Source organism: Talpa occidentalis, unplaced genomic scaffold, assembly GCF_014898055.3.
Source record: "Talpa occidentalis isolate TD23 unplaced genomic scaffold, MPIMG_talOcc4v2.1 talOcc4.13, whole genome shotgun sequence".
In the NCBI taxonomy this organism is placed as follows: Eukaryota; Metazoa; Chordata; class Mammalia; order Eulipotyphla; family Talpidae; genus Talpa; species Talpa occidentalis.
In genome coordinates this window covers 81,951,613-81,979,398 of record NW_023601322.1, presented here as the reverse complement: position 1 = coordinate 81,979,398, position 27,786 = coordinate 81,951,613, and the positions used below count along the sequence as shown (strand labels likewise).

Genomic DNA, 27,786 nt, shown 5'->3' with positions numbered 1-27,786 from the left:
ATGAAATAAGTAAACCTAGAAGCTTTTCTGCAAAACTCAAATTTGAGGTATATTTAAAATTATACAGAAATGGGGCCTCCCCTGTGGCACAGCGGTTGAGCGCTGGGTTGTGAAGCTGCCCGCAGCCTCTGCAGCGCCAGTTCAATCCCCCGCTGCCGGGCGAGGGTCCCACAAGGCGCGCAGACCTCTCCTGCCGCTCCCCTCAGCAGTGTACTTCATCAGTCTGCCTGTTCTGCTCTCCGCTCTGGCTCTGGTGATATGTAAATCAATTAATATATAAATCAGTACAAGAGTAACATGATCAGAAGATCCTTGAGTTAAGACTTTTTCATTCTTTTGAAAGAAGAAGGAAGGCAGTGGTTAAGAATCCAAGTACCAACTACCTTTATGACTTTTGAATTCTTTCACCCTCCCCTGCTTCAGACTATACCCCAGTGCTTGTATAAATAAATAAATAAATCCTTAAAAAAAATATACAGAAATGACTATAAAACACTGTTTCTTAGTAATATCATGACTATTGTTAATTTGTTTCAAAGGCATGACTAAGGTCAAAGTGGGTAAAGAAGATTCGTCATCCACTGAATTTGTAGAAAAACGGAGAGCAGCTCTTGAAAGGTAAGTCTAGACAGTTGTGCTTTATTTTTCATGTTTTTATTCAGTCTTTACTTCACAAGTCTAATTCTGTTCCATTCTTGAACTATATTTTAATGATGATTTTTTTTAACTACCATTTCAACTTTTATTAAGCAAATTGTTTCCTTTTACCAACATAATATTAGATACTTATTCTGCTTTATTACTACTCATTAATAGTCTGGTTAACAGAATAACAGCTATTTTTGTATCATGAAAAATGAGTTAGTTGTAGATAGAATTATTGTCTCATAGCTATAGTCAGGTTAGCAAGAGAAGCAAGAAACTGCCAAGTTATAAAAAGAAAACATGAATTGCTGGATCATATGGAAGTTTTATGTTTAGTAGGTCAAGAAATCTCCACGCACTCCTAGGTATTTTACCCAAAGGACACAGAAACATCAATTCCAAAGAGCACCTGCACCCCTATGTTTATAGCAGCTCTATTTACAATAGCTAGCTTTGGAAACAACCCAAATGCCCAAAAATAGATGACTGGATCAAGAAGATGTGGTACATATACACCATGGAATATTACTCAGCAATCAAAAAAGATAAACACATGCAATTTGCAGCAACATGGATGGCGCTGGAAGGGATCGTGCTCAGCGAAATAAGCCAGAAAGAAAAAGAAAAATACCGGATGGTCTCACTCATAGCAGGAATCTAGAAAACTTAAACAGGAGACCAGGAAAAAGAATAACTATAAGAAAGAAAAAATAAAAAAAAAAAATCAAAATCAACAAACTACTGTGAACTAGAGACACTCTATGGGGGGTGGGGGTGGGGAAAGGAAGGATTGGGGTCGAAATAAGGGGTTGCAATTTTATGGGGAATATAAAAATAAAATTTAAAAAAGGATATAAACAATAAAAAAAAAAACATGAAACTTTTGAGTATGGGGGGATGGGATAATTGAAGTATTTGGATAAAAATAATAATAATTTTGTGTTCTTAGGAAGTATACCCATAGTCATGTATTATATGACTTGACTAATTATAATTTATCCACACTAATTATCCTTTTGAATTATTATTTAGTGAGAGCATTATTGAATGCAATGCAAAATTAGTTTTGTGTTCCCTCCTTTAATTTTGTATAATTGATTTTGACTTGAACAAGAGTATTGGTCATTCTTTGAGTTGACTGTATAATTAAAGGCTAATATAAATGCTCCATAGCCTTTAGAGTACTTGACATATGGCTTTGAATACTTGTCTTTAGTGTCAGACTAGAAGTGGGGGGAAGGTATGGAAGGAATTCACTCACAGAATGTTGATAGTTATTCTTTCCTTGCTATTCGGAAAATGTGAGAAAATAAAATTGAAACTACCTTAAAGCCCACCCTTTAGAACTTAAGTTATCATTACCAAGTCTCATTTTCTAATTGCATAGGTTTTGTTATTTTTGTTTTAGTTTAATTAAATTTGCATATTATTCACTTTGTTTTCTTTTTTGGCTTAAAATCAGTGAACTGGAATGAGTAGAACAGATTTTAGGAAGTGGAATATGTATGCCCAGGATACAAATGATTTTGTGAAACTATTTTCAAGGCAACTTATTTTATGGTTTTAGTAGTAGATTGTTTTGATTTTAAGTAAATGCCACAATATAGTCAGGTTTGAAGAGTTTGCTGTAAGAAAGCTAAAGAATATGCAGTTATAATCTTAAATTAGAAAAAACTTAAAAGATGAGTTTATGTTGGTGAGAATCAGCAATTAGGAAACAGATTTAAATCGCATCAAGAGAAGTTTAGGTTAGGCATTAGATTTGATTCTGCCATCAATGCGATCAAACGCTGAATATTTTTAAGAATAAAGGTAGATAATGCTCTGTCTTCATTTCGCTTAGTCCTTTCTGAAAGTGTAACCATGACCTTTGAGAGACCTTTCAAGTCCTATTTTTCTATGAGTAAATTTGAAATATTTCAGATGGCATGCTTGATAAGGACCTTAATGAAGATTTATTGTACCAAGAACATATAATTTGATTCTACTTTCCCCCTTATTCTAACTTGAACACATTGCATAGTACTTACCATACCTTCATGCAGTGTAAAAACATTGAGGAGTGAGGAACATTTTATGGTATTCTGAAATTTGACCTAGTGCATGTGTAAAGACTATTTCTTACTGATAAATATTAATAGTTAATGCTACATTCGTGGAATATGCAATAATGGGGGGAAAAAAAGAAACTGCATAATATGTGGACAAGTTCATTTAGCATTAGAAAAGATGACTAAAGAAAATACAGGCTTAATGGCATAAAAGCAAAGGAACTAAAATGATTTTTATATAGTGATTTTTCTGTGGTGGTTTACAAAATTTAAACACTAGCAAAGACATTCCTGAGGGATACCTAACCTAGTTGGATCTGGTGGATCAAGGACATTTTCTCTTTGTAGGATACTATGCTACTCATGTACATACCATTCGTTCAACTTAGAATGACTATCTTGGATGAAAGAATAAATATGTTATATTTAAATATAGGAAGAAGGAAAGCAGTGGTTAAGAACCCAAGTACCCTGTGCCACATTTAAAGTTAGCAGAAACTACTTCTAATTAAAAGTAGCCTTAAAATGCTTGTGTGGTTTTTCTGGAGAGGGTAAGGATACACTTCTGCAGTTACAAACTGAGAAATAGAAAGTAGGATAATATTGTGTATAGGGATTTACAGTGCCTATTCTGTTGGAGAGTATATTCCACTGTATACTACACATTTATCTAAATGACCTTGGGCAAGTTATTTAACTTAGGTTCATTCTTTACCCGTGAAATATTAAGTGTGTCATTAGGATTGTGTTCATTGTAAACACCTAAACAAGGCCTAAATAGTTAATGTAGATCAATTAATCCATTCTTTCATATCAGGAAGTTTGGATTAACAATAGTAGCTTCCTAACTGGTCCTTATTTCCATCCTTGCACCTATACTGTTTTTTAAATAGGCAGCCAAAGTCTCCTTTTAAAGTTTAAATCAAAACAACAGATCATATCCAACCTCTCTCCAGTTTCACTCAATAAAAGCTAGTGCTTATAGTTCCCTACAAAACCTGATGTGAGGCGCACTGTTCACTGTTGCACTTGTTTGATCTCCTGTGCTGATAGCTCTGCACTCGGCTGCACTGACTCTTTATATTTTGCTGCTGCTCAAAGATCCCAGGAATCTTCCCAACTTAGGTTCTTATATTGGCCATCCTCCTGCCTAGAGAACTTTGTTCCGAGGTGTCTGCTTGACTAACTCCTTAACCTCTTTGAATACTTCTTTGAACTTCAAATGTTCAAACATTACCTTTCTAGTGAAGCTTATTCTGATATATTTAAGTTGCCATGACCCACACTTTATACATTTCATCCAGTTTCCTCTACTCTTTACTTTTTCCCACAGCGTTTGTCATCTTATCGCTTACTACATAATTACTTGGTATTATGTTATTAGTTTATTTTCTATCTTCTCTTACTAAAATACAAGCTCCAGTAAGGATGGGATCTTATTCTCCTGCTCACTGATAGATTCTGAGCACAAAACAGTACCTGATGTTTTATAAACACACTATAAATATTTGTTAAATAAACAAACGAATGTCATCAAAGACCCTGACTTTTCTGCCTTTCTATGTTTTCACTGTTTGCACATGTGTGTGAATTTTATGAGCAACATTTTTTAACTTTGTTCCCTTGAACATTTTATATAAACACCTTTCCTTTGTTTCATTTTTGTTAAAAAATACATAGGAACTGGAAAGCCCCCAGTCTTCTAAGTTTATCCTTCAGGTGGATCCCAGGAACAATTACTGACCACCTCTTGTTGATGACCACCTCTTGTTGAGCATCATACTGAACTTTTTTGTCAGTTCCACTTCTGTCTTCCTTCAGTGTTTCTGATCATCCCTACACCACTTTTTTTTTTTTTTAAGATTTATTTATTTATGCATACAAGAACTGGGGTACAGGCCAGTGGTGTGGGAGATGAGAGGATTCACCAGAGACAGAGTGGGGAACAGAGCAGGCAGGTTGACTGAAATACACTGCTAAGGGGAGCATTGGGTGAGTCAGGAGAGGTCTGCTGCACCATGTGGGTTGCTCCCTGGCCAGGATCGAACTCGTGCTTGCAGTGACTGCAGATGGCTTCATAGGTTGTGTCTTAACCCCTTGCGCCACCAGGGAGGTCCAGCACCACTTTTCATGTCCTGCATTCTTTTGTTGTTGTTCTGTATCCTCCTTTGATGTATCTGTACTCCTTTCTGACCTTAATTCTGAATTGGTATCTATTACAAATATTAATTTATAACCCATTTTAAAGTTTCTGTTCTTAATTCTAACATTATATGAGCTTAATACTTATTTTTGAATGCTTAGTTGCTCTTTATTTCCATGTAACCCTTAAAAAGAGAAAAAGTTTTACTTTTTTTCCCCTAGAATATCATTCCCCAAAATTGGTTATTCAGATTGCTAGTATATTGTAGAAAAAAATAGAATAAAAATGTACTGAATGTGAGGTAAAAATATTGTAATTGATATAGCACCACATGTAATTGTGGTGGTAGGGTGAAAGAAAATCTGTGATCAGTTGAGTTTTATTAACATTGAACTTAACGGGTCTCCCTTGGTGGCTCAGGGGATTAAGACGCAACCTATGAAGCAATCTGCAGCCACTGCAGCATGAGTTCGATCCCCGGCCGGCCCGGGAGAAACCTGCATGGTGCAGCAGACCTCCCCTGACTCGCCTGCTGCTCTCCTCAGCAGTGTACTTTGGTCAGTCTGCCTGTTCTGTTCCCTACTCTGTCTCTGGTGAATCCTCTCACCCCCCACAACTCTGGCCTGTACCCCAGCTCCTGTGTGCACAAAGAAGTAAATCTTTAAAAAAAAAAATTGAATTTAACGAAGTTAAGCCTGGTTGAAACCAGGTTTACTTCCTGAGGAACTTAAAACCCTTATGCTTCTGTTTATTATGAATTAAAAGTATAATACTGAGCCTCCCCGGTGGCGCAGCTGTTGAGCGCTGGGTTGCGAAGCTGCCTGCAGCCTCTGCAGCGCCGGTTCGATCCCCAGCTGCTCCCCGGCCACTGGGTGAGGGTCCCACATGGCGTGCAGACCTCTCCTGCCACCCGCTGCTCCCCTCAGCAGTGTACTTCGGTCCTTCTGCCTGTTCTGCTCCCCAATCTGGCTCTGGTGAATTCTCTCACCCTCCTGCGCTTCTGACTGTACCCAGTGCTTGTATAAATAAATAAATAAATCTTTAAAAAAAAATACTTTTCCAACTTCCTTGCTTGTAGGACCAGTCTTTTCATGGAATATTGATGAGTCTAGTATTCTGCAGAACACACTTTGGAAAGCTCTTTTAGAATGTAAATAGTATTAAATATTTCCTTCTTGGTTTGAAATATTGGAATCTTTCTTAAAGATTGGGTGTTTCTTCCTGTTTGCTCATTTACAAATGTTTGAGTGGTTGCTATTTACCAGCTGTTGGTGCACAGAGATACACATTTTGTGCAAACTGCTTGAAGCAGCATGCAGTCTACACGATGAATTCACTTACCTGCTAGTACTAGAGAACTTCCAGGTTAAAATTTTTAAGACTCCTTTGAAGAAAGACTAACATTTCGTAAACTTAAAGGATTGCTATTCTTACTGCATCTAATTTTTAGCTAGATAACAAAAGCAGGAAATACAGGCAGAGTAGATTGTGTTGTTCATAACATATGCTTTATTTCTATTATAATGGCTTCTTATGTGGACTAATGAATTACAATGAAATTTAATATATTATGTATATTATTTAAATGTGCAGAAGTTAACATTTAAGCAGCAAAATAATAATAATAACATTTAAGCAGCAATAATAATATAAAATTATAAAAATATAATAATTATATATTATTCTATATAATAATAATTATATAGAATTTTTTCAGAAACTATTTCAGTTATATTTTACTGTCTTGTAAAAAGGTGTAAGAACATACTGGCTGCATTTATTCTGCAGAAATAGAATAAAGGTATGTTAACCGTGAGGTGTAAAGCATTATATTTGATTTATCACTGCATATAATAATCTGAGGAAAATTAACAATTAAAATGGGTATTAGATAAGTAATATAATCATCAAAATAGTGGACCTGTTTTCTTTTTATGAAGAAGTAATTGATAATTTGTTCTGGATAATAGGGAAATGATAGTTTTATAGTAAAGAGAAATGATTAAAATTGGGCTAAAAGTGATTTAATAATGGTGTTTCTGTTTTTTGTTTTTATTTTATGTGCTGTCATATAAGGAGAATATTTATCAAAAATATCAACACCTTAACAGAAATATTTAAGAAAATTATCAAAAGAAAATGCTCATTTCATAGTTTAAATCTGCTAATAAAGAAATAAAATGCTAGGCCTTTCTTCATTTTGGAAATAGCAGCAATAAAATAATAGTTGACTGCAACATGTATAGTGATGTTTCTTAGGACTTAGAAGTAGTAAAGGGGAATGTATTGACTCCACCCAACAGTAAAACCGTCTGACTCATATACCCTTTCACAACTCTTAATGCTTGCAGTATGAAGTTGGCAGGTTGCTTAGCCCCTCCTCACTCTCCCAGTATGTTCCCTCATTTCTTTTTACCTAATTACGAATTTTAAAAAGATGAACAAGAAGATTTTTGATCATTAAATTGCTCTAAGATTCTAAATAGAGAGAAGGCAGACTGAGGACACCATGTTGATTTTTTACTGAGGATACCTTTTTATTATTATTTTTTTGTTAAAATAATATTTAAAGTAATATGCTACTGGTTAATAAAGGAGCAATTTTAATCTTAAATCTAGGTATCTTCAAAGAACAGTAAAGCATCCAACTTTGCTACAGGATCCTGATTTAAGGCAGTTCTTGGAAAGTTCAGAGGTATTATGTCTACTTTAAATTGTTGTATATAAATGTCCTCATTTATGTTTGTTAATAATTTGTATGTAATAGATGATCAGTAAATAACTGGATTAATAGATGGAATAAGCAGTGATTTCTTTTTTGCTCAGTGGTATAATTGACTTTAATTAGTTAACTAAATTACCAGCAAAATACCTTCTTTGCATTGATAATTATAGGATGTTTGCACTCTCTATCTTAAAAGTTCAGAATCAGATTTTAAACTGTTTTAAAAAGAATGGTATGTAGTCTAATTCTGAAAGCTCTAAGTTGTTGCTTAGGCATGTTGAAATTTAAGTATATTTAGACCTCTTTTTAGAGATAGTTGAATGTTTGTATGTCTGCATTCAGACATTAAGGCTTTGAAATGCAAATTTGTGACTTTGAAAGAGCGTAAATTTTAACCATATTGCTTTTTATGTTTGATGTTTGGCATACTTTGGTTCTTAACAGTTTAGAATTCTGTTTGTTAGATTTTTAAAATTTACTTGACTTGTAGATTTTTTTTTAAAAATCTAAAATAACATATCTAAATGAGTCTGGGGAGATTTTTCTCAAGATTCTCTCTTTCCTTACAAACAGCTTATTTCTGCTGGCAAACAGGTGGCCAGTGTTTAGGTGCTTGGCAATTTCTTAATATATTTTGACAAAGAGTGTGTTGTTCCATCTAAATGTAAACATGCAGAAGAAAAGCAAATGGAAAGTCTATTTTTTAAGTTTTCCTTTGAGAATGTACAAGTAGTGTATTTGAGAAATTAGATTTCACTATTGAAATGTATGAGAGTGAAGAAAACACAACCTCCTTTTTTCCTTTCCTTTTCCTTTTCTTCTTCCTTTTTTTTTCCCTTGGTGGGGAGGGCAGACCCTTTTGTGCCCTGTTAAACCTCCAGGCTTTTAACCGGTTTGTTTGCCCTTATTTGTCATTCAATTCCAGCTGCCTAGAGCAGTTAATACACAGGCTCTGAGTGGAGCAGGAATATTGAGGATGGTGAACAAGGCTGCCGACGCTGTCAACAAAATGACAATCAAGATGAATGAATCGGATGCAGTAAGAGCTGATTTTTCGACTTGAATAATGAGATGAATTAATGAGCCCAACAATTGCATTTTAAAGCTGTGCAAGTAGAAAATAGGATATTAATTTGCTTATTGAGTTCAGTTCTCTGCCACATCAGTTGACCACCATGGTTATACATGGTTAATTTGTTGCTTTAAAACAAGGAATGTAGCTTGCTATTGGTAACCTAATTTACAATGGTTTGTTCTGGCTAAATTAGCTCCATTTTTCATTTTTTTTTCTCAGTGGTTTGAAGAAAAGCAACAGCAATTTGAAAATCTGGATCAGCAACTTAGGAAACTTCATGCCAGTGTTGAAGCCTTGGTCTGTCATAGAAAAGGTTTGTTTACCTTGTTCTTTATGTTTTTGACATTGTAAGTTAATTAGAATACTTTGTTTACATTTTATTTGAAAGTAAATATTCTGAAGTTACTCTAAAAGACAGAAAACAATAGTTTGAGAGTATTTTCTTTTTAAACTTTGTTATTTTATTTTTATTACTTTAATCTGGGTTTGTAAGTAGAAAAATTTCAAGTCTGTAAAAGCATGTTATATTTTGGATCAAAACTGTTCTCTTGATTAACTCTTTATTAAACGTACATACAGTAGAATGAATGCAGATGTCTTACTAGTAACTGTTTAGAATAAAAAAAAAGAGATTAAAAATTGATATTTGAAAATTTCCTTTAAAATACTTGTTTAAATATTTCCTAGAATATTCGGTTTATTTTTGAACCACGGTATTTAAAATCTAAAAAGTTTTTATTTTTTTGTTAAAAGTTCATAGAAAAATTAGTCATAATTTTTTAATTCCAGTGAGAGTTTTTGTGTTTTTTATTTTTAAAGAATTCAAGATGTTTCAGACTGGCTTTCTTAAAAACTTAATAAGTGATTTTGTATATGCCATTAACAGCAATACCTCTCATTAAAATCATTATAGAAATTGAATATATTTATTATTAAAAGTATCCTTTGCGTTTGTCATTTGTATTATATCTCTTAAGAAACAGCTTTAAGGCTCTTCTAGAGAACTTTTCGTAATGCAGAGCAATAGAGCAGTTTATAGGCAATGAAATCATTAGTCATTGACAGTATCCTGCCTAAAAACATGTTTTTCCTCATTTGAAGTATCAGAAATGATGGCATGCAAAAATACTTTTAAAAATTTTTAATATTTAGTAAACACTTGTTGGAAAATACAGGAAAAATAAGTTACATGAATTGTGTGTACAGTTTCCCTTATTTTCCTCCTGTTAGTTGAAGTAGTATTCTCATAAAAATCAGACATTGTTTTCAATGGCAAATAAATATTTAGAAGTCAGAGAATGTAGTGTAAGTCAATTTCAGGTGTGGCATTAAAAAATATATTTTTAAGGGGCAGAGAAAGAGTGAATACTTTAGGGGAAGAGTGGAGGCACATAATTATTTTAAATATCTTTCATTCCTTGGGAATAGAGGCCCTGGTTCTTAATTTTCAGTAAAGCTCTGAGCAGTTGGCCTTTATGCCCAAGGCATTTTATTTTAATGACTGGTTGTTTTGTGTTAATTATTTTAAAATACTATTTAGCAATTTATGAACAGATAAAATTTAAGAGAAGATAGAAAATCAATGCAATATTTTAGAACTTTACTAGTGAACACTAAAAGTGAATGCTTTTTTATTTCAGAACTTTCAGCCAACACAGCTGCCTTTGCTAAAAGTGCTGCCATGTTAGGGAACTCAGAGGACCATACTGCTTTATCTAGAGCTTTGTCTCAGCTTGCAGAGGTTGAGGAGAAGATAGACCAGTTACATCAAGAACAAGCTTTTGCTGACTTTTATATGTTTTCAGAACTGCTTAGTGACTACATTCGTCTTATTGCTGCAGTGAAAGTAAGCCTTATTTTGCAATCTTCCTTAAATTCTTCTTCAGTGGTTTGCTTGAAAGAAGAATTTGGTTTCCTATTAGACATGTGTTTAACTGTAAATTCCATACTATTCTAGCACATATATAAAATGTCTTCAAGATGATTATTCATAACTTACTATTCTCTTCCCCTATGATATGGACAGTACAATAGACACTAATTGATGCTTTTAAGAGTTTCAAGGAATGCCAAATAAGATAATACCAAAATATATTTATATATACAAGTTTGCAACTAACTGATAGCATTTATTTGCTCATTCTCGCGCAAACTGAAACTACCCCCTGGACTGTTACTATTAGTAAAGCTGTAACAAGAAGCAGGACAAAAATCAGAACTGACTGTTGCATGAATATATTTAATGGTGATTTTAGCATGAATTTGGACTTTAAGCAAACATTCTGTGAATATACTGAAATGTATAGTCACCATGTGTTTATAGATGAGATGGGACAAGGTTAAATAATAAATTGTGTTACATGGTGGTGATGTTTAAGGATGAAATTGTCTTTGGTTGGGAATATAATCCAGTTAACTAATGAAAATTAGTATTGTGTAGCTATGTCCAATATTCAGTTAATCTGAACTGAGTGTTAGTTTATCACACATTTCAGAAACTAAGATCATATGATGTCTGAATTATTATTGTGGACATTAATTATCATGGATGGAGAGAACTGGGAATATGTCTTTTACTTTGAATTCAAATACCTACAAAGTTAATGAGATCTTGTTCCTTGTTTTCTTTTGCAAAGATTTTACAGCTGAAGTCAGTGATCCAATTAGTATTCACCTTCAGTCAGAACAAATACAGTGCATATTTATTGATATTCTCAAGCTAATAGTAACAATTAAGAGGATTCTTAGCACTTAAGAATGGCACTTTCCTATGTTTTATAAAATGGCCAGTTTTATTTGTATTACTTTCAGATGTTACTCTTTATATCCCTGGTGATTAATATTTCTTTTAAGTTATTTAAAGATGTTAATATAGGTGGCCGTTGTCAGAATATTCTTTTTTTTTTTAAGATTTATTTATTTATACAAGAACTGGGGTACAGGCCAGAGACACAGGAGGGTGAGAGAATTCACCAGAGACAGAGCAAGTTGCAGAACAGGCAGTTGGACCGAAAGCACTGCTGAGGGGAGCAGCGGGCGAGACCTGAGAGGGCTGCCACACCATGTGGGTATCTCCCTGGCTGGCCGGGAATTGAACCCCGCACTGCAGAGGCTGCGGACAGCTTCATAGAGCTGCGCTCAACCTGCTGCACCACCGGGGAGGCCCGTCAGAATATTCTTAATTACATATAAGCAACTTACGATCTTTAGAAATCCAGTTTACACATGATGGTTCCTATATCTCTTCTCCTTATTTTCACCCCACTCCAGTGCTCCCACTAGCATAAGGACTGTTGTATAAAACATATGAACACCTCCAAAATAGCTGTGAGTTCAGAAAGCAGAGATGGGCAGTGCCTATGAAAAAGGGGCTATTCTGAGAAGAACTAACCTAGGAGAAGACTCTCTGGCACGGATTGCCTGACTGTGTAACGTATGCCAGTCCCTCAAAAACAGTTTTCCTTAGATGCCTAAATCTTCTTGCTGTGGTTTTACATTCTGTGATTCACAGTTATATCTCTGTTTCCCAGAATATTTTCTATAGAACATTGGCACCAAAGGATATATTACAGCACAGTCAACTGAGCTTGGGAAAGAATGTATACAGTATCCCTGCCTTATGGGCACAGACAGCATGTAAAAAGCTCAGAATCATCTAGGAGTAAAAGATAAAATAAGGCATTTAACTGTTTTTAATCAGAGGCTTCTAAATTGAACAGGCTTCCATATGAACAGGAATCCCTTTTCACTTAACATCTTCTTACATGTATGGAACACTTATTGGGAAATACTGAGTTAGTGATTTAGTAGAAGAGAGTTACAGAGAAATGGTCAGGTTATACCTTGAATTAAATTAAGCTCTTTCAGATTGGTTTTCTATCAAGCCCAAGTAAGCTGCACTAAAGAACTAAGGAATTATGAGCAGTGTAACAGATAATTTTTTTGGTCTTTATTTTTTTGTTTGTTTATATTAACCCAATTTCTTTATAGTTGAAAAAAATAATAATTCTAATAGCCCCCCAAAATTGCATGTCTTTTCAACCTGAGACTTCTAGTCTGTCTTCCCTCAGTCAAATGCATTTGTTACACATGTATATGCAGTTGACTTTATTCTGGCACAGTCTGTCTTCCTTGATCTTTTCCTCCCTTCATAAATGAGCACACTACATGCACCATTCTTTGCCTACTCTTTTTCACCCACTCCATTTTAAAGCTGTCTCCATATCTGCACCTGTAGATATGTTACATTCTTTTGAATAGTTGTATTCTACCACGTAGCCTTTTGGTGTATTATGCATTGAATTATTTCATTGCTCCAAATCTTAAATATAAGATATTTTGATAATAACTCTTTGGACATAAATTAGAAGTAGAGTTGTTTTCCCAAAGGATATGTGAGTTTTAAATTTCAATAAATATTAACCATATTACTGTTCAAAAAGATTATCCTCCTTTATGCTACCATGAACATGTATGTTCCGTCTCCCACCCAATGATGAAGGCATTTTTTTTGTATAAGTCTTAATTTCTTTAGTTAGTGTAAATTTTAAGTATCTTCACAAATAAGTTGTTTCCATTATTTTCTTTTGTGAACTGTTGAAGACCTTTGCCCAGTTTTTTAACTCATTTGTTTCTAATTGCTGTTTAACAGTACTTTGTATTATACTAATTGAGAGTACTTTCCTGTTGATAATCTTGAAACTAGGAATACTTTGAGAATTAGAGTATGGTGCCAATGGAGAACTAAGAACATCAGAAATAGGGGACCTGAAGAAAGAGATAAATTTGGGGGCTCCCCAGTGATGCAGGGGTTAAGTCTCGGTGCTATCAAGCTGTCACCATCCACTGTGGCCTGAGTTCCATTCCCAGCCAGGGAGCTGACCCACATGGCACAGCAGACGTCTCTTGTCTTGCCCGCTGCTTCCCTCAGCAGTGTATTTCAGTAGATCCACCTGTTCTGCTCCCCACTCTGTCTCTGGTGAATCCTCTCACCCTCCATACCGCTGGCCTGCACCCCTGTTCTTATATGCATAAATAAATAAAATCTTCAAAAAAAAGAAAGAAAGAAAGAAATTCGCTCATTCAAAATATAGCCTTATGTCCAGAAGAGGCTGGTACTACTGTAGTGGATTAGATCTTCACATGGAAAGACAACAAGTTGTAGAAAGCAATATTGTTTTGATCTTTGCTTCTTTTTTTCCTATTCTTGTGGAATTGAAAAAAATGTTAATTCCTATAATAGAATTAAAACTATTTTTTTTACTGAAAGGACCTGGTTTTAGTACTCTTTATCATTTTTTTCATATCAGTACCAAATAAACCCATGATGGTTTTGGAATATAAGGAGATGATAGTAAATTGGCAGGAACGAAATTAGTTTAGATTTAGTTTATCATTGAAAAAGCCAGCTAATATATATTATATATTAATGTATTAAGATATACATTTTAAATAATCTATTTGTTATTGACAGAGAAACTTGTAGATGAAGGATTGAGATGACCCTGTTCCCCTAAAGAAAGATGAGGCCTAACATTTTAGATTACTTTAGGTTTTGTACATATATATGTGTTGGGGGTGAGTTACAAGAATTGTTTGTCTGCTTTATATAATAGTGACTTTTCTCTACTTGTGTTAGATGTGATTTTAGCCAAAATTATTTTGAAGCAAAAGTAATTCATAATGAGGAATGTTTTAAAGAAAATGTGCTCTTTTATAAATCGGGAAAGGAGATAAAGGGAATAGTAAGATATACTTCTAATATAAGAAGAGAGATTATAGGGCCCGGCTGCTCCCCCGCCACTGGAGGAGGGTCCCACATGGCGCGCAGACCTCTCCTGCCGCCCGCTGCTCCCCTCAGCAGTGTGCTTCGGTCCTTCTGCCTGCTCTGCTCCCCGCTCTGGCTCTGGTGAATTCTCTCACCCTCCCGCGCGTCTGACTGTACCCAGTGCTTGTATAAATAAATAAATAAACAAATCTTAAAAAAAAAAGAAGAGAGATTATATGAGATGAAAAATTAAATCTAGCGAAATAGACTTAAGTACTCATAGATAGGATGCCTTGATTTACCAAGGATGTCTGTTTTCCTGGTTAATTTAAAATGTGTACAGGCTTTAAGGTCTCTTTGGATAAAAATACTTTGTTTTTAGGTTGATGGGAATTTTAATGCTATTGCTCACATATTTGATATAAGCTAAACGGTATAAATATAGTCCAATTATGATTAACTTTTTATATTAATGTTATTAGTACTTTAATAGAATTCTAGAGTTAATATTTGTGTATATTATTTAGAAATCATAAGAATACCTATCTATTAATCATCCACTATGTTAAGCCACTGTGCTACATGCTTTTCATGTTATTTCCAATTCACAATGTAGATCTCATTTCCCCCTTTCATATATAGGAAAGCTGTGGCTTTTACCAGTTAAATTTATCTAAGATCATACGTGACAAAGCAAATATTAGAACCAAAATTTGATTTGTTCCAAAACATACTTTTAAAAAAATAAACTATTAGTGGGTCTCCATAAAAACATGTATTGATTTACTGCTTTTTGATCCAGAAAGTTCTGTATTTGGAAGAAATTAAAATAACTCTGATGCAGTATTTTGTGGTTGTCCCAACTTATTAATGATAGCTCCATTTGTTCAATCAGTAAATATGAAAATATGACTGAATCCCCAATATCAAGTTATAAAAGGGATTTTGTTGAATTCTATCATCCTATGCATAAGTTGTTTTGTTTTTTTTTTAATGAGAGTTGTAATTATTGTCCGTCACCATATTTCATTTCTTTCTTACAGTCATTTGTTCTCTCTCTGTCAGAACCCTTGAATAAAGTAGTGGACTTCTTCAGTTACGGTCTTTTTATCTGTTCCTTCACTAAGTTCTGTATACTATATACATACATGCATGTGAGTGTGTTTATGTAGTTCTGCATACTGTGTACATACATTTATGTGTATATATGTTTCCTTTAACAGGACAGTCTCTCCTTTTTACAATTTTATTACACTTTAGTTCTTTAATTGCTTTACCTTTCTTTTATTTCTGTTACTGATCTCTTTAACCACATTTTTACTAACTTTACTTCCTGTTTACTTCTTAGGGATTTTTCCCATTTTCATTTTTCAATTTCTGGCATATTTCCTAAACTTACATTTATTTTTGATATTATTTAGTAGAAGACATCAAATACAGATTTGACACCAGTGCTTTCCTATTAAATATTTTTAAATGTGTAAAACTGTTAGAAATCTTATTGTAAGCCACATTTAAAACCCTATGAAATGGATATTATATATAGTTTTTTCTTGATTTTGAGCTCTTATGTTTTATCTAGTCACAGAGGTTTGGTTTTTTTCTTTTAAGAAATAAATGCAGAAATTTAGTTTTTTATATCAGGTATGTTAATGTTCATTATATTAAATAACATTTGAGTACTTGGTTTTATTGCTTTCAGTATTACAGCACTTCTGGTGTTAGGGTAGTATTTCACAGTGTTAACTCTGATTTAATAGCATTATATCATTCACTTATAGGGTGTGTTTGACCATCGAATGAAGTGCTGGCAGAAATGGGAAGATGCTCAAATTACTTTGCTCAAAAAACGTGAAACTGAGGCAAAAATGATGGTTGCTAACAAACCAGATAAATTACAGCAAGCTAAAAATGAAATAAGAGAGGTGATTAATACAGAATGCTTTATCTCTTTATTCAGATTTTGCATGAGTCATTCATATATGCATAATTTTTCATAAATTTTTTTCTGAATCATTCAATACTTAGCTATTTTTCCATAATTTTATGAACTGTTTAGAATTAACATTTTGGTCATCATTAAAATCTCCAGTACCCTTTCTTCTATATGATTATAGAATGGATCAAGAAGCTTATAAGGAAAAGATTTTTTTTAGTTGACCTTTAATAATTACACATTTATTTTGATATGGTTAATTTGATTTCAAATTACTTATTTTGTGTCTAAAAATAGTTTTAGAGGTAGACTTGTCCCACATTTAGCTGTCCAGGCAACCTAATCCCCCATATATACATAATATATATGGTATTTTAGTAAATTTGTATAAGTTTATTATAATTTATACACTTCTTTTGCCATGCTTCAATAAGGAAATTGAAGAGGTAGGACAACCTTTATATTACTAACAGTAAATGCACCTGCTCTCTGAAGAGTATGTACCAGTGTTTTGGTTACATAGTGGGAAAATACCATTTCATTGCGTAGGTCTTTATTTTATTTTGGCTATTCCATTGGTCACTAATCATACTGTTGTGTTGTTTCTATATTGAATTTTTTTATTGATAGGTCTTCAGCACACCATAATCCCACATCTTTTTTTTTTTTTTTTTAAATCTGGACACTTTACCATTACAAAAAATGTTTTTTAAATGTTCGTTTTATAATTTTCCTACTTTAAGTATTTTCATGGGCATACAAACTGTGATGTACACATATTCTTGAAATTAGCTGAATATTTCTTACCTGAATATCTTTGATAGATTTTGAAATGATTAATGATCTAAAAAAGGAAATGAGAAGATTATAGTCTTACCATTGCTAAATTATTTGCTGGGTAATTTGGTACTCAAAGTATTGTCCTCTGTTGCATTTAATTAAGTTATAAAGATGGTAACACATTAAATAACAGAATATTATAATTTTGAGTGTATCTAACAAAGAAGTATGAATGAAAATTAAGCTAATAGGTATATGTACAACTAGAAAGTTAGAAGTTTGAATGATGCCAAGTTGGACTTTGCCCAATATTGAGCTTTTATAGGGTTTTTATGCATGTTAAATTAAATGAGTTTTCATGATAGCTAGTACTATAATGTGTTGCAAATAAAAATAAAATCTTTTGCATTTTTGTTTGATTTTATTAGTGGGAGGCAAAAGTACAACAAGGAGAAAGAGATTTTGAACAGATCTCTAAAACAATTAGGAAAGAAGTGGGAAGATTTGAGGTAAGTATAGTAATTTTACACTTTCCTTAACTAACGTCGTCATAATTTGTTATGACTTTGTGGTAAACTCAAATTTGGTTTTGTGTTTATTTTTCTTTAACAGAAAGAACGAGTGAAAGATTTTAAAACTGTTATTATCAAGTACTTAGAATCATTAGTACAAACACAACAACAGGTAAGATGATTTTTTATAATTTACAGGCTTCTTCTAAAATCATTTTTGTTAGCTTTTTTGCTTTAAAGATAATTGATGAAATTAGTTTTTTTTAAAAAAGATTTTATTTGTTTGTTTATTTATTTATTTATACAAGCACTGGGTACAGTGAGAAGCACGGGAGGGTAGGAGAATTCACCAGAGCCACAGTGGGGAACAGAACAGGCAGACCAACGAAGTACATTGCTGAGGGGAGCAGCGGGCACAGCAGGAGAGTTCTGTGTGCCGCGCCCTGGGACCCTCGCCGGTGGCCGGGATCGAACCATCGCTGCAGAGGTTGGGGGCAGCTTCTCAGCCCAGTGCTCAACCGCTGTGCCAATGGGGAGGCCCGAAATTAGTTTTTTTAAACTTAATGAAAAATAAGAAATGGAACACAGGGGACTCCCTGGTGGCACAAGTGATTAAGACGCAGCCTGTGAAGCAATCCCTAGCCACTGCAGCTTGAGTTCAATCCCAGGCCAGGGAGCTGCCCACATGGCACAGCAGACCTCTCCTGACTTGCCTGCTGCTTCCCTCAGCAGTGTATTTCAGTCGATCTGCCTGTTCTGTTCCCACTCTGTCTCTGGTGAAGCCTCTTACCCCCTACACCTCTGACCTGTACCCCAGTTCTTGTATGCATAACTAAATAAATCTTAAAAAAAAGAAAAAAGAAATGGAACAAAAAATCCAGTGACAGCAAAGGAAAAATATTGTTGAATAATTAGAAATACTCCTTCTAAACACCAGACATTTTCCCAGCTTTAGGCTTTGAGAAACATCTTGGTCAGTATTTTCCTTTTTGCTATCTTCTTAGTTTTGTTTCTCTATAGATCAGACCTGTATGAGTTCCTAATAGCTAGAACTTAAAAAAACTTAAAACCTTTTTTTAAAGGTATTTTTGTAGTGTTTGATTTTTGTTTTATTTTGTGTGGAGTTGGTGGTGATTCTTTGTCACAGGTGGCATTTGTTTCCTTAACTGGAGAAGACCATAGGTTTTAATGTTACATGAAATAAAAATCTCTAAGAAGATGAGAGCAGAGTTATTTCCTGTATATTTAAATATAAATTTGAGTCTTGAATAAAATTTATTCTTCTAGCTCTGAACAACTGATTATATTTTGATTTACATTTAGCTTTTATTTTAAATGCTTCATAAAGTCAATTTTTTTAATGTAAAAATTAATAGTTTATATCAACTTGCTTTTAAATAAGTTGTTTTGAATGTAACTGCTATAGACTTCAAAACTGTTCTTTGCACTCCCTAGGAGAGACTGGCAGCTCATTCTTACCCATCTGTTTACCTTGTCCAATATTTTCTTTTTTTTTCCCCTTAATCATTCTTTTTGACTAGTAGTAAGTAAAATGTGAATATCCTTTGAGTTAGGAGATTTGATTACTTTATTATAGAAAAATTCATTGTAGTTTATTTTGAGGTAATCTAATACTTGGTTCATACTAAACAGTCTGTTTCTAGATGCAATTTTGCTTAAAATACCTGTTTTAAGGTGATTTTCAAGTTATGATTTACATCAAAAACAAATTAAATTATTTTTAGGAGTAATTTAGGAGTAATTATTTTTAATAATTTATACATTTAAATATATTAACAAATTTCAGTTAAGAGTGATTTCTAGACTTTAGTAAATGTTAACTAGTATTAGCTGTTCGCATAGATTTTGTTATGCTGTACAGGATACATGCATATGAAAATGACAGGAAGGTAGTTAAGAATATCTTTTATTTTTATTTTCCACAGCTGATAAAATACTGGGAGGCATTTTTACCTGAAGCCAAAGCCATTGCTTAGCAAGAAGATTATTTGTATTAAGAAGACCTTGGAAGTTTGTTCCAGTTATGCTGAACTCCACAGTGAAATCATTTAAAACCATCTAAATAAACCACTATATATTTTATGAATTACATGTGGTTTTATATATATATAGATATCTATATATCTAGATACCTATATATATATATATGCTCTGACATTTTATTACAAGCTGCATGTCCTGACCCTCTTTGAATTAAGTGGACTGTGGCATGACATTCTGCAATACTTTGCTGAATTGAACACTATTGTGTCTTAAATACTTGCACTAAAAAGTGCACTGCAAGGCCAGAAAATTTTACATATTTTTTTCTTTACAATATGTTCTGTAGTGTGTTCACCCTCTTTATGAAGTGAATTATCAATGCATTGATTAATGTTCACTTATACATTCCTGTACAGAAATTATGATTTTGTGATTACAGTAATAAAATGATATTCCTTGTGAAGTTATTAGTTACAAATTTTTTGGGTATGTAAACATGAGGAATCTTTTGAAAGCATTTTTAATAAGAAGAAACCTTTTCTTCTAGATGTATTTAGATGATGTTATGAGCTATTAATATTTTTTAATTGACAGAAAAAGCCTAACTCTATGATGATTAAATGACTAAATGAAACTTGTTTTTTTAATGAACTCATCATAAACCAAAGAACATTTATCTCTTGATTCAACTCTGGGTGCTGTCTTGGGTAAAGGAAAGAATAATTGTCTTTGCTTATTTTAATCTATCTCTATTATTAGTCCCCAATTTTAAGATTTAGGAAAAGATGTTTTATATGCTTCTGTTACAAGTCCCATGGATTTTACTCTTCAGCTGTTACCTTCAAATTTATTCCCTTTATCTTTTTCATATTCAGCTAGAAGTGGGTCATATAGTCATAGATGGTAAAGAATGGTACCCTGCCAGAATACTCCATGATTGGCTGAATAAACAAGAATAGATAGCACAAAGAAAATTTAAAGTAAAATGAAATGTATCTTTTGGCAACTTTCTCACCATTTCTGTATCTTCTCTAGGTGACTTTTATTCTAGATGAAAGTTTAAATTGTGATTGTCATCAGAGTTATTTTCATTTTTTAAAAAGTGTTCTTAAAGACATCCCTCTTCCAAGGTTTAACAAGTACATCTCCCTGGCAGAGAAGAAAGTTATGGTATGTATAACTGAGTGCTCTCTACCACTTACTGGAGCAATTAATATATTAGCGTATCCTCTAGAGTATGTTTGCTTCTATGTATTTTAATTTCAGACCTGCCATAGGTATTCATATTTATTCTCTGAGAACCTAGAGAAGTAACTGACACATAAATGGTTAATAATAATAACCTGCTGACTTGAATATGCAAAATAATGTTTGCTCTCTTAAGAAGGAACTGAAACAGAAGTGGTATAGTCTGTCATAGTTTCTTCTATTGAAGATAACTTATATACTTATGAGAAATAAGTAATGTATAATAATAGATATCATATCTAGTTGTCCAGATAATATTGACAAAATATAGGCGTACCAGGAATAGTTTCACTATAACAACATTTGAGAACTATATTCTTTGTTATATTACTTCCAGTGGTATCACTTATACATAGGATAATAACTTAGTTATCCAAACCAAAATCCTCCATTCTGCCCTGGTACATTCACTAGAACACTTAGTACTTCCAAATAAAATTATTATTTTCAGTCTTGATCAAGCTGAAAAAGGCAGTAGAGCCAAAATTCATTCCAGAGTTCATTTAGAAACCCTTAGAAACCTTAGAAGTCCTTTTTAGAAGGTTTCACATCTATTAATCATGTGAAGTTCTAGTAGCTCATATTTTAATGGAATTTAAACATTCCAATAATCTACCCTCCACCCATCTATCTTTATGTCTTCTGTTTACATGATCACAGTGTGTTCCTTATAAATAAGTAGAACCGAGAATATTAATAGTGCTGATGACAACTTTAATTGTGCAGGTCTGAATTTAAACATTTCTGTTTTCTCTTTCACCAGAAAAAAAGTTAAAGAAGTACTAAGGCAGCATAATACAGTGGAGCAGGCTGAACTTGGGATCAACATACATCTGTTCAGTTTTGGCTTCTCTCTCTGAGTAGCTGTATGTCTTTGGGTATATCACTAAAATCACAGGGACATAAAACTCATTCCTGAAGTGCCTTTCTGCTTTAAAATATTTGGTTTCAGATTTCAAAATAAGTATTCTACTAGGAAACCAAATTCTACTCAAAACCACCTTCTATTGATAAAGTAAAACAATATTAGAGCAAATGAATGTATGTAAAAATACGATTTTTAACTCATAAAAGATTAGATTTTCTTGATTGTATTTTATGCTCAGCTATTTTAAACAGTTCATACGTATTCATATATATGAATTAATATGTTATATATACTAGTCTCAAATTCATACATAGATATATACACACTAGTCTCGATTCATATGTGTGTGTGTGTGTGTATATATATGAATGAATACGTAATATATACCAGTCTCAAAATACACTTGTTTGATTGTTGGTATTCTTCAAAGTTTATTTCTGCTAAAGTTTTACAGATTTTTCCTATTTCATGAGTGGTTTTTAAATATAAATTTCTTAACAAAATTGAATTTCTTTAAAGGAAGGAAGTCAGATGAATAGAGAAAAGAGATTATATTTCTTAAAAAATGCTTCCTAATCTTGATGTCTGTCTTAAAACATGTGACTCATTGTAAAGCCCTTGATGTACTTCACTTTTCTTGTGTCTCCCTGCCGGAGCAGTCAAATGATTATCAAGAACTAGGGAGGTAGTAGAAGTTCAAAAGTAGTAGCTATAGAGAGGCTGAGCAAAAGTCATTCTGTCTTAAAGGAATGGAGGTCCCTGATCATGAGGCTGGAAGATAACGCTTGTGAAAAGAAAGTGCTGTCATTGACTTGGGAGCTTTGGAGGCGCTCCCTATCTTACTCAGAATCGAGTCTCATTCCTGTGGTTTCAGGTAATAATGACAGTGGATAATTGGCCAGACAGAAACAGCAAGAAGAGAATTACATACTAATGAATTATTGCTGATTATTCAGAGAGGTCATGGTGACCTTGGATGTGGTGTTTATTAGCATTTGGACCAGCAGAAACATAACATTGAGTCATGTATATAATTTCTAATTTTCTATAGTCAAATTTTAAAAAGCAGAAACCGTAAAACTGATTTTAATATAAACTCAGTAGTTCCAAAATATTTTAATTTGTAATCCAGTATATTAAAAATTATCAAGATTTTTACATTCTGTTTTTCTTAAGGTGTTGAAATTCAGTATATATTTTATACTTACATTACATCTCCGTTCATACACACCACACTTTAAGTGACCAATTGTCTGTTAACACATGGCTGGTGGCTCTTTTGGATGTGTAGGTATAAAACAGTGCCTGTGGAAATGGAAATTAGAGTAAGTCCAACAGTTGGTTTGTTATTTATCTCAAATCAAGTGAAGGATTTGAAGCTAGATAAATGAGACTAGCAGGTGTTGCTGTCAAGGGCAGGTACAACTTGGCTGCCAATCTTTGTGGCACAGAGCTTTGCCAATAGTAGATTCATTATCTACTATGAATGCATTGTAGCGCTATATTACCAATGTAGTACAGCTTACTCATTTTTCAGAGGAGCAGATCCAAAGCTTAAATCTGATTGAACTGATTTTTTCCTCTTAGATCTGTGTTAACTGGCTGTGAAAATTCTTGCATGAAGATATATGATGAACTTTTCAAAATTCTTCTCTAATTGTAAACATAGAATCCTAGGAAGTCCTTTGGGATACAGAGAATTTATTTCTTCAAACTGAATTCAGAAGTGGATAGAAAATTTTAGCAAATAGGAAAGTTATAACTGGCTGTCAAATTTTTTAATGCACATTTAAGAGATTTTAAATGCTCCATCTCTTGTCATACTATTTATCACTTAATTCTCTGAAGATTAAATAATTTCAACTATTTTTCTTAACTGGGTCAAATGGGAACTTTGTATTTAAAGCCAATCAAGGTGAAGCTGCTCACTTGTTATTACACAGAAAAGTATATTTTTAAATTAAGGTCATTTAATGGGATAAAACCCTTTAAGAGGGAGTATTTTAGGGGGAAATGTGTCTATTTTATCTGTAACTGTATAATAAAAAAAATCAGACAAAATTTAACAAAACTATTTAAACAATAAATTGCTTTCTTACTGCTTCCATTATTAAGTCTTGAGTTATCTTGATTTCAGCCTATATTTTCTGGGTCTTTATTTCAAGTGTTCTCATTATATATGTGCATACAATATGTGTGGATTTTTGTGTGCATGCATGCCTGTTAGCTTTTAAGCCTAACTTAAGTTTTTAAACTTCTACTTAAAATATTTCTCAGTCTCTTCTGAGACTGAGCAAAATGATTGTTTTCTGAGTTACATTATTTAGGTATTACTTTGCTATGACCAGCTGGTGTTGATTCTACTTATGAAATCTATTCCCGCCTCGTTTTCACTGTTTCTCCCCCAGGCTGAAGAACTTGTGACCATTTACTGGAACTATCTAAAGTCTCATATGAAATACACATTCTGTCAGTCCCCTACCTGTTAGCGCTACAACCTGCTGCTAAATTGATCTAACTATGGAACTCCTCACAGTACTACTATCCACAGAAAATAGACTCCCCGCAGACTACAGATGAAGTCAAAATTTCCAGGATCTGGTCTCAAGCTATTTTTTCTGCCCTTACTGCCACCCACCTTTTGCTTTACTTAAATGATGTCTGTCTTGTGAGCATGCTCTGTCCCTTGGCTAAATGCTATTGCTGATACTACCTTGTCTGAGTTACCTTTGCCCTTTAACAGCAGATTACATCCTATCCATCCTTTAAACTTTAAAGTCAAATTCAAAATCCACATCTTCCATATATCCTTTTTAATCTTCGAACTGGAACAAAGCAAAGAAACTTTCTGGTCTCTCAGTAGGATTCTAGTAACAGCAAGTTTCAGATTGTACTTGCTGATACCTGTCTTGCATTGTCTGGTCTTACTGCCTTGACTATATTGTACTTCTTAAATGACTGTGCCCTTATTATTTCTTGTAGAACCTAGTGTATGTTATAGCCAAGAGAGTGTAACAGATTGTTGGAAAACACAGTTATCCAGCTAGCCTACCAATTTGAGCTGTGGCTCGAGAATCTACATCAGTGACTGAACAAGTTATATTTTTTAAAACTTCAGTTTCCTTATCTGTAAAATGGAATGGGATTGTACCTGTCCAGATGCTCCTAAAGGGGGATTTGCTCTTGGATCCCTGGAATTGAGGCTTAGATGTGGAGGGGAAGAACACGGACAAATCTGTAATCTGCCAAGGAAAGTTTAGAATTACATCACACGCTGCAAAGATACTCCATTGTGGTTAAATAAGTGTTGTCAGGAAATGAGTTAGAGGCTTTTAAAGAAGCTGGGAGACTGAAGGAAGGAAAGAAGAATGAGATACAAATGTGATTGCTTAGGATGAGACATGTTTATTTCCACACAAACAGGATAGTCTTTGTGCCATGCATTGAAGCCATGGATGGGTATCATGGAAGGAGAAGAAAATTGGCTGCAGTGATGCCCAGGATTCTGGCTTTGATGACTAAGGATATTGCTGCTATGATTAACTGAGTTACTATAGGAGGTATAGTTTCCTTTTATTAGCAGATACTAACTGTTCAATTTCATATATGTATTTGCCATATACTTTGATTAATATTCTGAAGAAAAGATACTTAGCTGGCCTATCACAGACTGTAGAGTCAGATTAAAAGGTGTAGGAACAATATAAAATATTTGCAACATTCTCTTTTGGTGCTAAGATTTTCTGCCCTTTATGGTTAGAGGAATCGTAGAGAACTTGGTTAGAAACTCAGCACTTCTAATTATTAGCCAATAATTTCATCGTTACTTTTCCTCTCTGAGCCTCAACTCCGCCATCTGAAATAACTTCAATGATAACAATACCATTTAGGGCTGGGCTGACAGTCCCTCAAGAACACACCCACGTATTGATAGCTTGTATATATTTTCAGCAAGACAAATTTAAATTAACCACAACTACTAGTGGAGTACAGCGGATTTGTTTCACTTGGACTATGGTTAAATCTTCAAGGACCCATTCATTTCTGCCTGTAAACTCCAGTGCGAAAATAGGTGAGCCTGGGCCAGCCAGGCTGCTGTGGGAAAGTGGTATGGACAGCCTAGTAAAAGACTGAACAGGGCCTCCCCGGTGGCGCAACGGGTTGTGCGCTGCACTGCGAAGCTGTCCACAGCCTCTGCAGCACGGGTTCGATTCTCGGCCAGCCAGAGAGAAACCCTGCCAGCTGCTCCCCTCGGCAGTGTATTTCTGCCATCTGCCTGTTCTGCTCCCCGCTCTATATATGGTGAATTCTCTCACCTTCCAGTGCCTCTGACTGTACCCCAATTCTTATATAATTAAATCTTTAAAAAAAAAAAAAAGACTAAACAGCAACTGATATCAAGTATTTTGATATATACTCCTGGGTTACATTACCCACCAGGACTTGAAATTGTCTTGGTGGTCTTCCTTCTTCAGCAGCTGTTACTTTAAAAATAAAGGAAACTGGGCCTCCCTGGTGGCACAGGCGGGGTTGAGCAACATGCTGTGAAGCTGTCTGCAGCCTCTGCAGCACAGGTTCAATCCTGGTCAACCAGTGAGAATCCCACATGGCGCAGCAGACGTCTCCTGTCTCGCCTGCTGCTCCCCTCAGCAGTGTATTTCAGTCAGTCTGCCTGTTGTTTCCCGCTCTGTCTCTGGTGAATCCTCTCACCCTCCCGTGCATCTGGCCTGTACCCTGGTTCTAGCATAAAAATAAAAAAAATTAAAAATAAAAAAATAAAGGAAACTACTACTTAATCCTTGGAAGTCCTCTCCTACAGAATACTTGATGAGGTTATTTTGATGCTTAAGTGGGGCATGGTATGTAACAGCATCTGGCATAGTACCTGTTGCATGCCATTGGCTTTGTAAAAAGTATGTAAATGTTTATATAAAGCTTTCAAGGAAAGTGTGCCGGGCACTATGCCAAGCAGGAGATAAAAACATTTTTTTTAAGGCACTTCCCCTAAAACCTAGGGGGCAAGACAGATGAAAAATTCACACAATATAGTGTGATTGTCATGAAAAGCTTATCAAAGGTGGTCTCTGAACTGGAGAGTATAGTTTAGCACTCACTCTGGTTCCATGAGGAGGTGCTGGCCAGGAGGAAAGAAGTGCGCTGGTCACAGGGCACAGCTAATGCTGAGGCACCAAGGAGGTGAGGATGGGCCTTTAGATGAAGCTGACATCAAAGGCTTTGCGGGGTGCACATCAGGAAAGTTTTAAAAGCAAAGGCCTGATTATTTCTCTTAGCTCTGACACGGTCTCCTAACCCGGCTGGAACAATCCCTGGCGTCAAGGGCAAGCTAAGGGGCAGCCATGCAGCTCACAGACAGAGGTCACTTCTCGGTGACCCCCAACTCACCTCCAGGTTTCTGCTCTGCTCTGCGCTCTCACCTATAAAGGTCGCCAGACAGTGTCCTGGACAGGGATACTTATTTTAGGTATTAGGTACTTTCCTGTAACTAGTTTCTGACCCAGAGGTCAGGTTCCCAGGCAGACTTTAGAACCGGAGCCGGAGCGAGCACCTCAGTAACCAGCCGACTTCCAGGCTCCAAGTCTCACTCAGAATGAAACGCGACCCTGAAACCTAAGGGCCGCAGGGAGACAAGTCTTGGTAAAAGTTGCTGGGGAGAGAGGGGGTGCCCCGCCGTTAATGTCAGCCAGGACTTAAAACGGAAATTCAAAACAAAGCAGCTCCTTGCTTTTCTATTCTTGGCTCTCTAGCAATGCTAAGGGGGGGGGGGGATCTTGCAAACCCGGCGCCCGCCGTACCCCCCGAGCAGAGCGCGCCGGGGTGGGGCCCTGTCCCCGGCGCGGAGGCGCGCACACCCCTTTCGTGCAGACTCACAGCTTTGCAGGCGCCGCCTCCTGCGGGCCCGGCGGGGCTGCGCGTCCTCCAGGCCCGGGACCCCGAGCCGGGGCCCCTGCCGGGCGCTCGGGCCCCCTCCGGGGCCGCGGGCGGGGCGGCCCCGACGTGCCGCGGCGGGCGGG

At 35.0% G+C, this 27,786-nt stretch overlaps 1 protein-coding gene and 1 long non-coding RNA gene across 5 annotated transcripts in view; one reads left to right on the top strand and one right to left on the bottom strand.

Moving 5' to 3' along the window:
- Positions 1-23,895, top strand: part of SNX2 (sorting nexin 2) — a 56,586-nt gene extending 32,691 nt beyond the window's left edge. The window contains exons 7-16 of one of the 2 annotated variants that reach the window (XR_008551493.1): positions 540-618; positions 7,459-7,534; positions 8,490-8,603; positions 8,859-8,952; positions 10,280-10,485; positions 16,188-16,331; positions 17,551-17,631; positions 17,735-17,806; positions 19,581-20,808; positions 21,650-23,887. Coding sequence is in view for 1 of the 2 variants with exons in the window: in XM_037509459.2 (XP_037365356.1) it covers positions 540-618; positions 7,459-7,534; positions 8,490-8,603; positions 8,859-8,952; positions 10,280-10,485; positions 16,188-16,331; positions 17,551-17,631; positions 17,735-17,806; positions 19,581-19,631 (917 nt within the window). In the remaining variant the exon portion in view is untranslated. Of the gene's footprint in view, positions 1-539; positions 619-7,458; positions 7,535-8,489; positions 8,604-8,858; positions 8,953-10,279; positions 10,486-16,187; positions 16,332-17,550; positions 17,632-17,734; positions 17,807-19,580 lie in introns of both variants that reach the window. The other variant, XM_037509459.2, reaches the window with a different exon arrangement.
- Positions 174-27,674, bottom strand: LOC119243547 (uncharacterized). 3 transcript variants are annotated; one of them, XR_005124747.2, is made up of 4 exons: positions 27,644-27,674; positions 24,906-24,996; positions 22,963-23,059; positions 174-250 (listed from the first exon to the last, which is right to left on the bottom strand). It is a non-coding gene; the product is annotated as an uncharacterized LOC119243547 (long non-coding RNA). The 3 variants fall into 3 exon arrangements; XR_008551494.1 differs by lacking the exon at positions 27,644-27,674 and adding an exon at positions 27,158-27,461; XR_005124748.2 differs by lacking the exon at positions 27,644-27,674 and adding an exon at positions 26,869-27,148.
- Between the last annotated feature and the right edge of the window lie 112 nt (positions 27,675-27,786).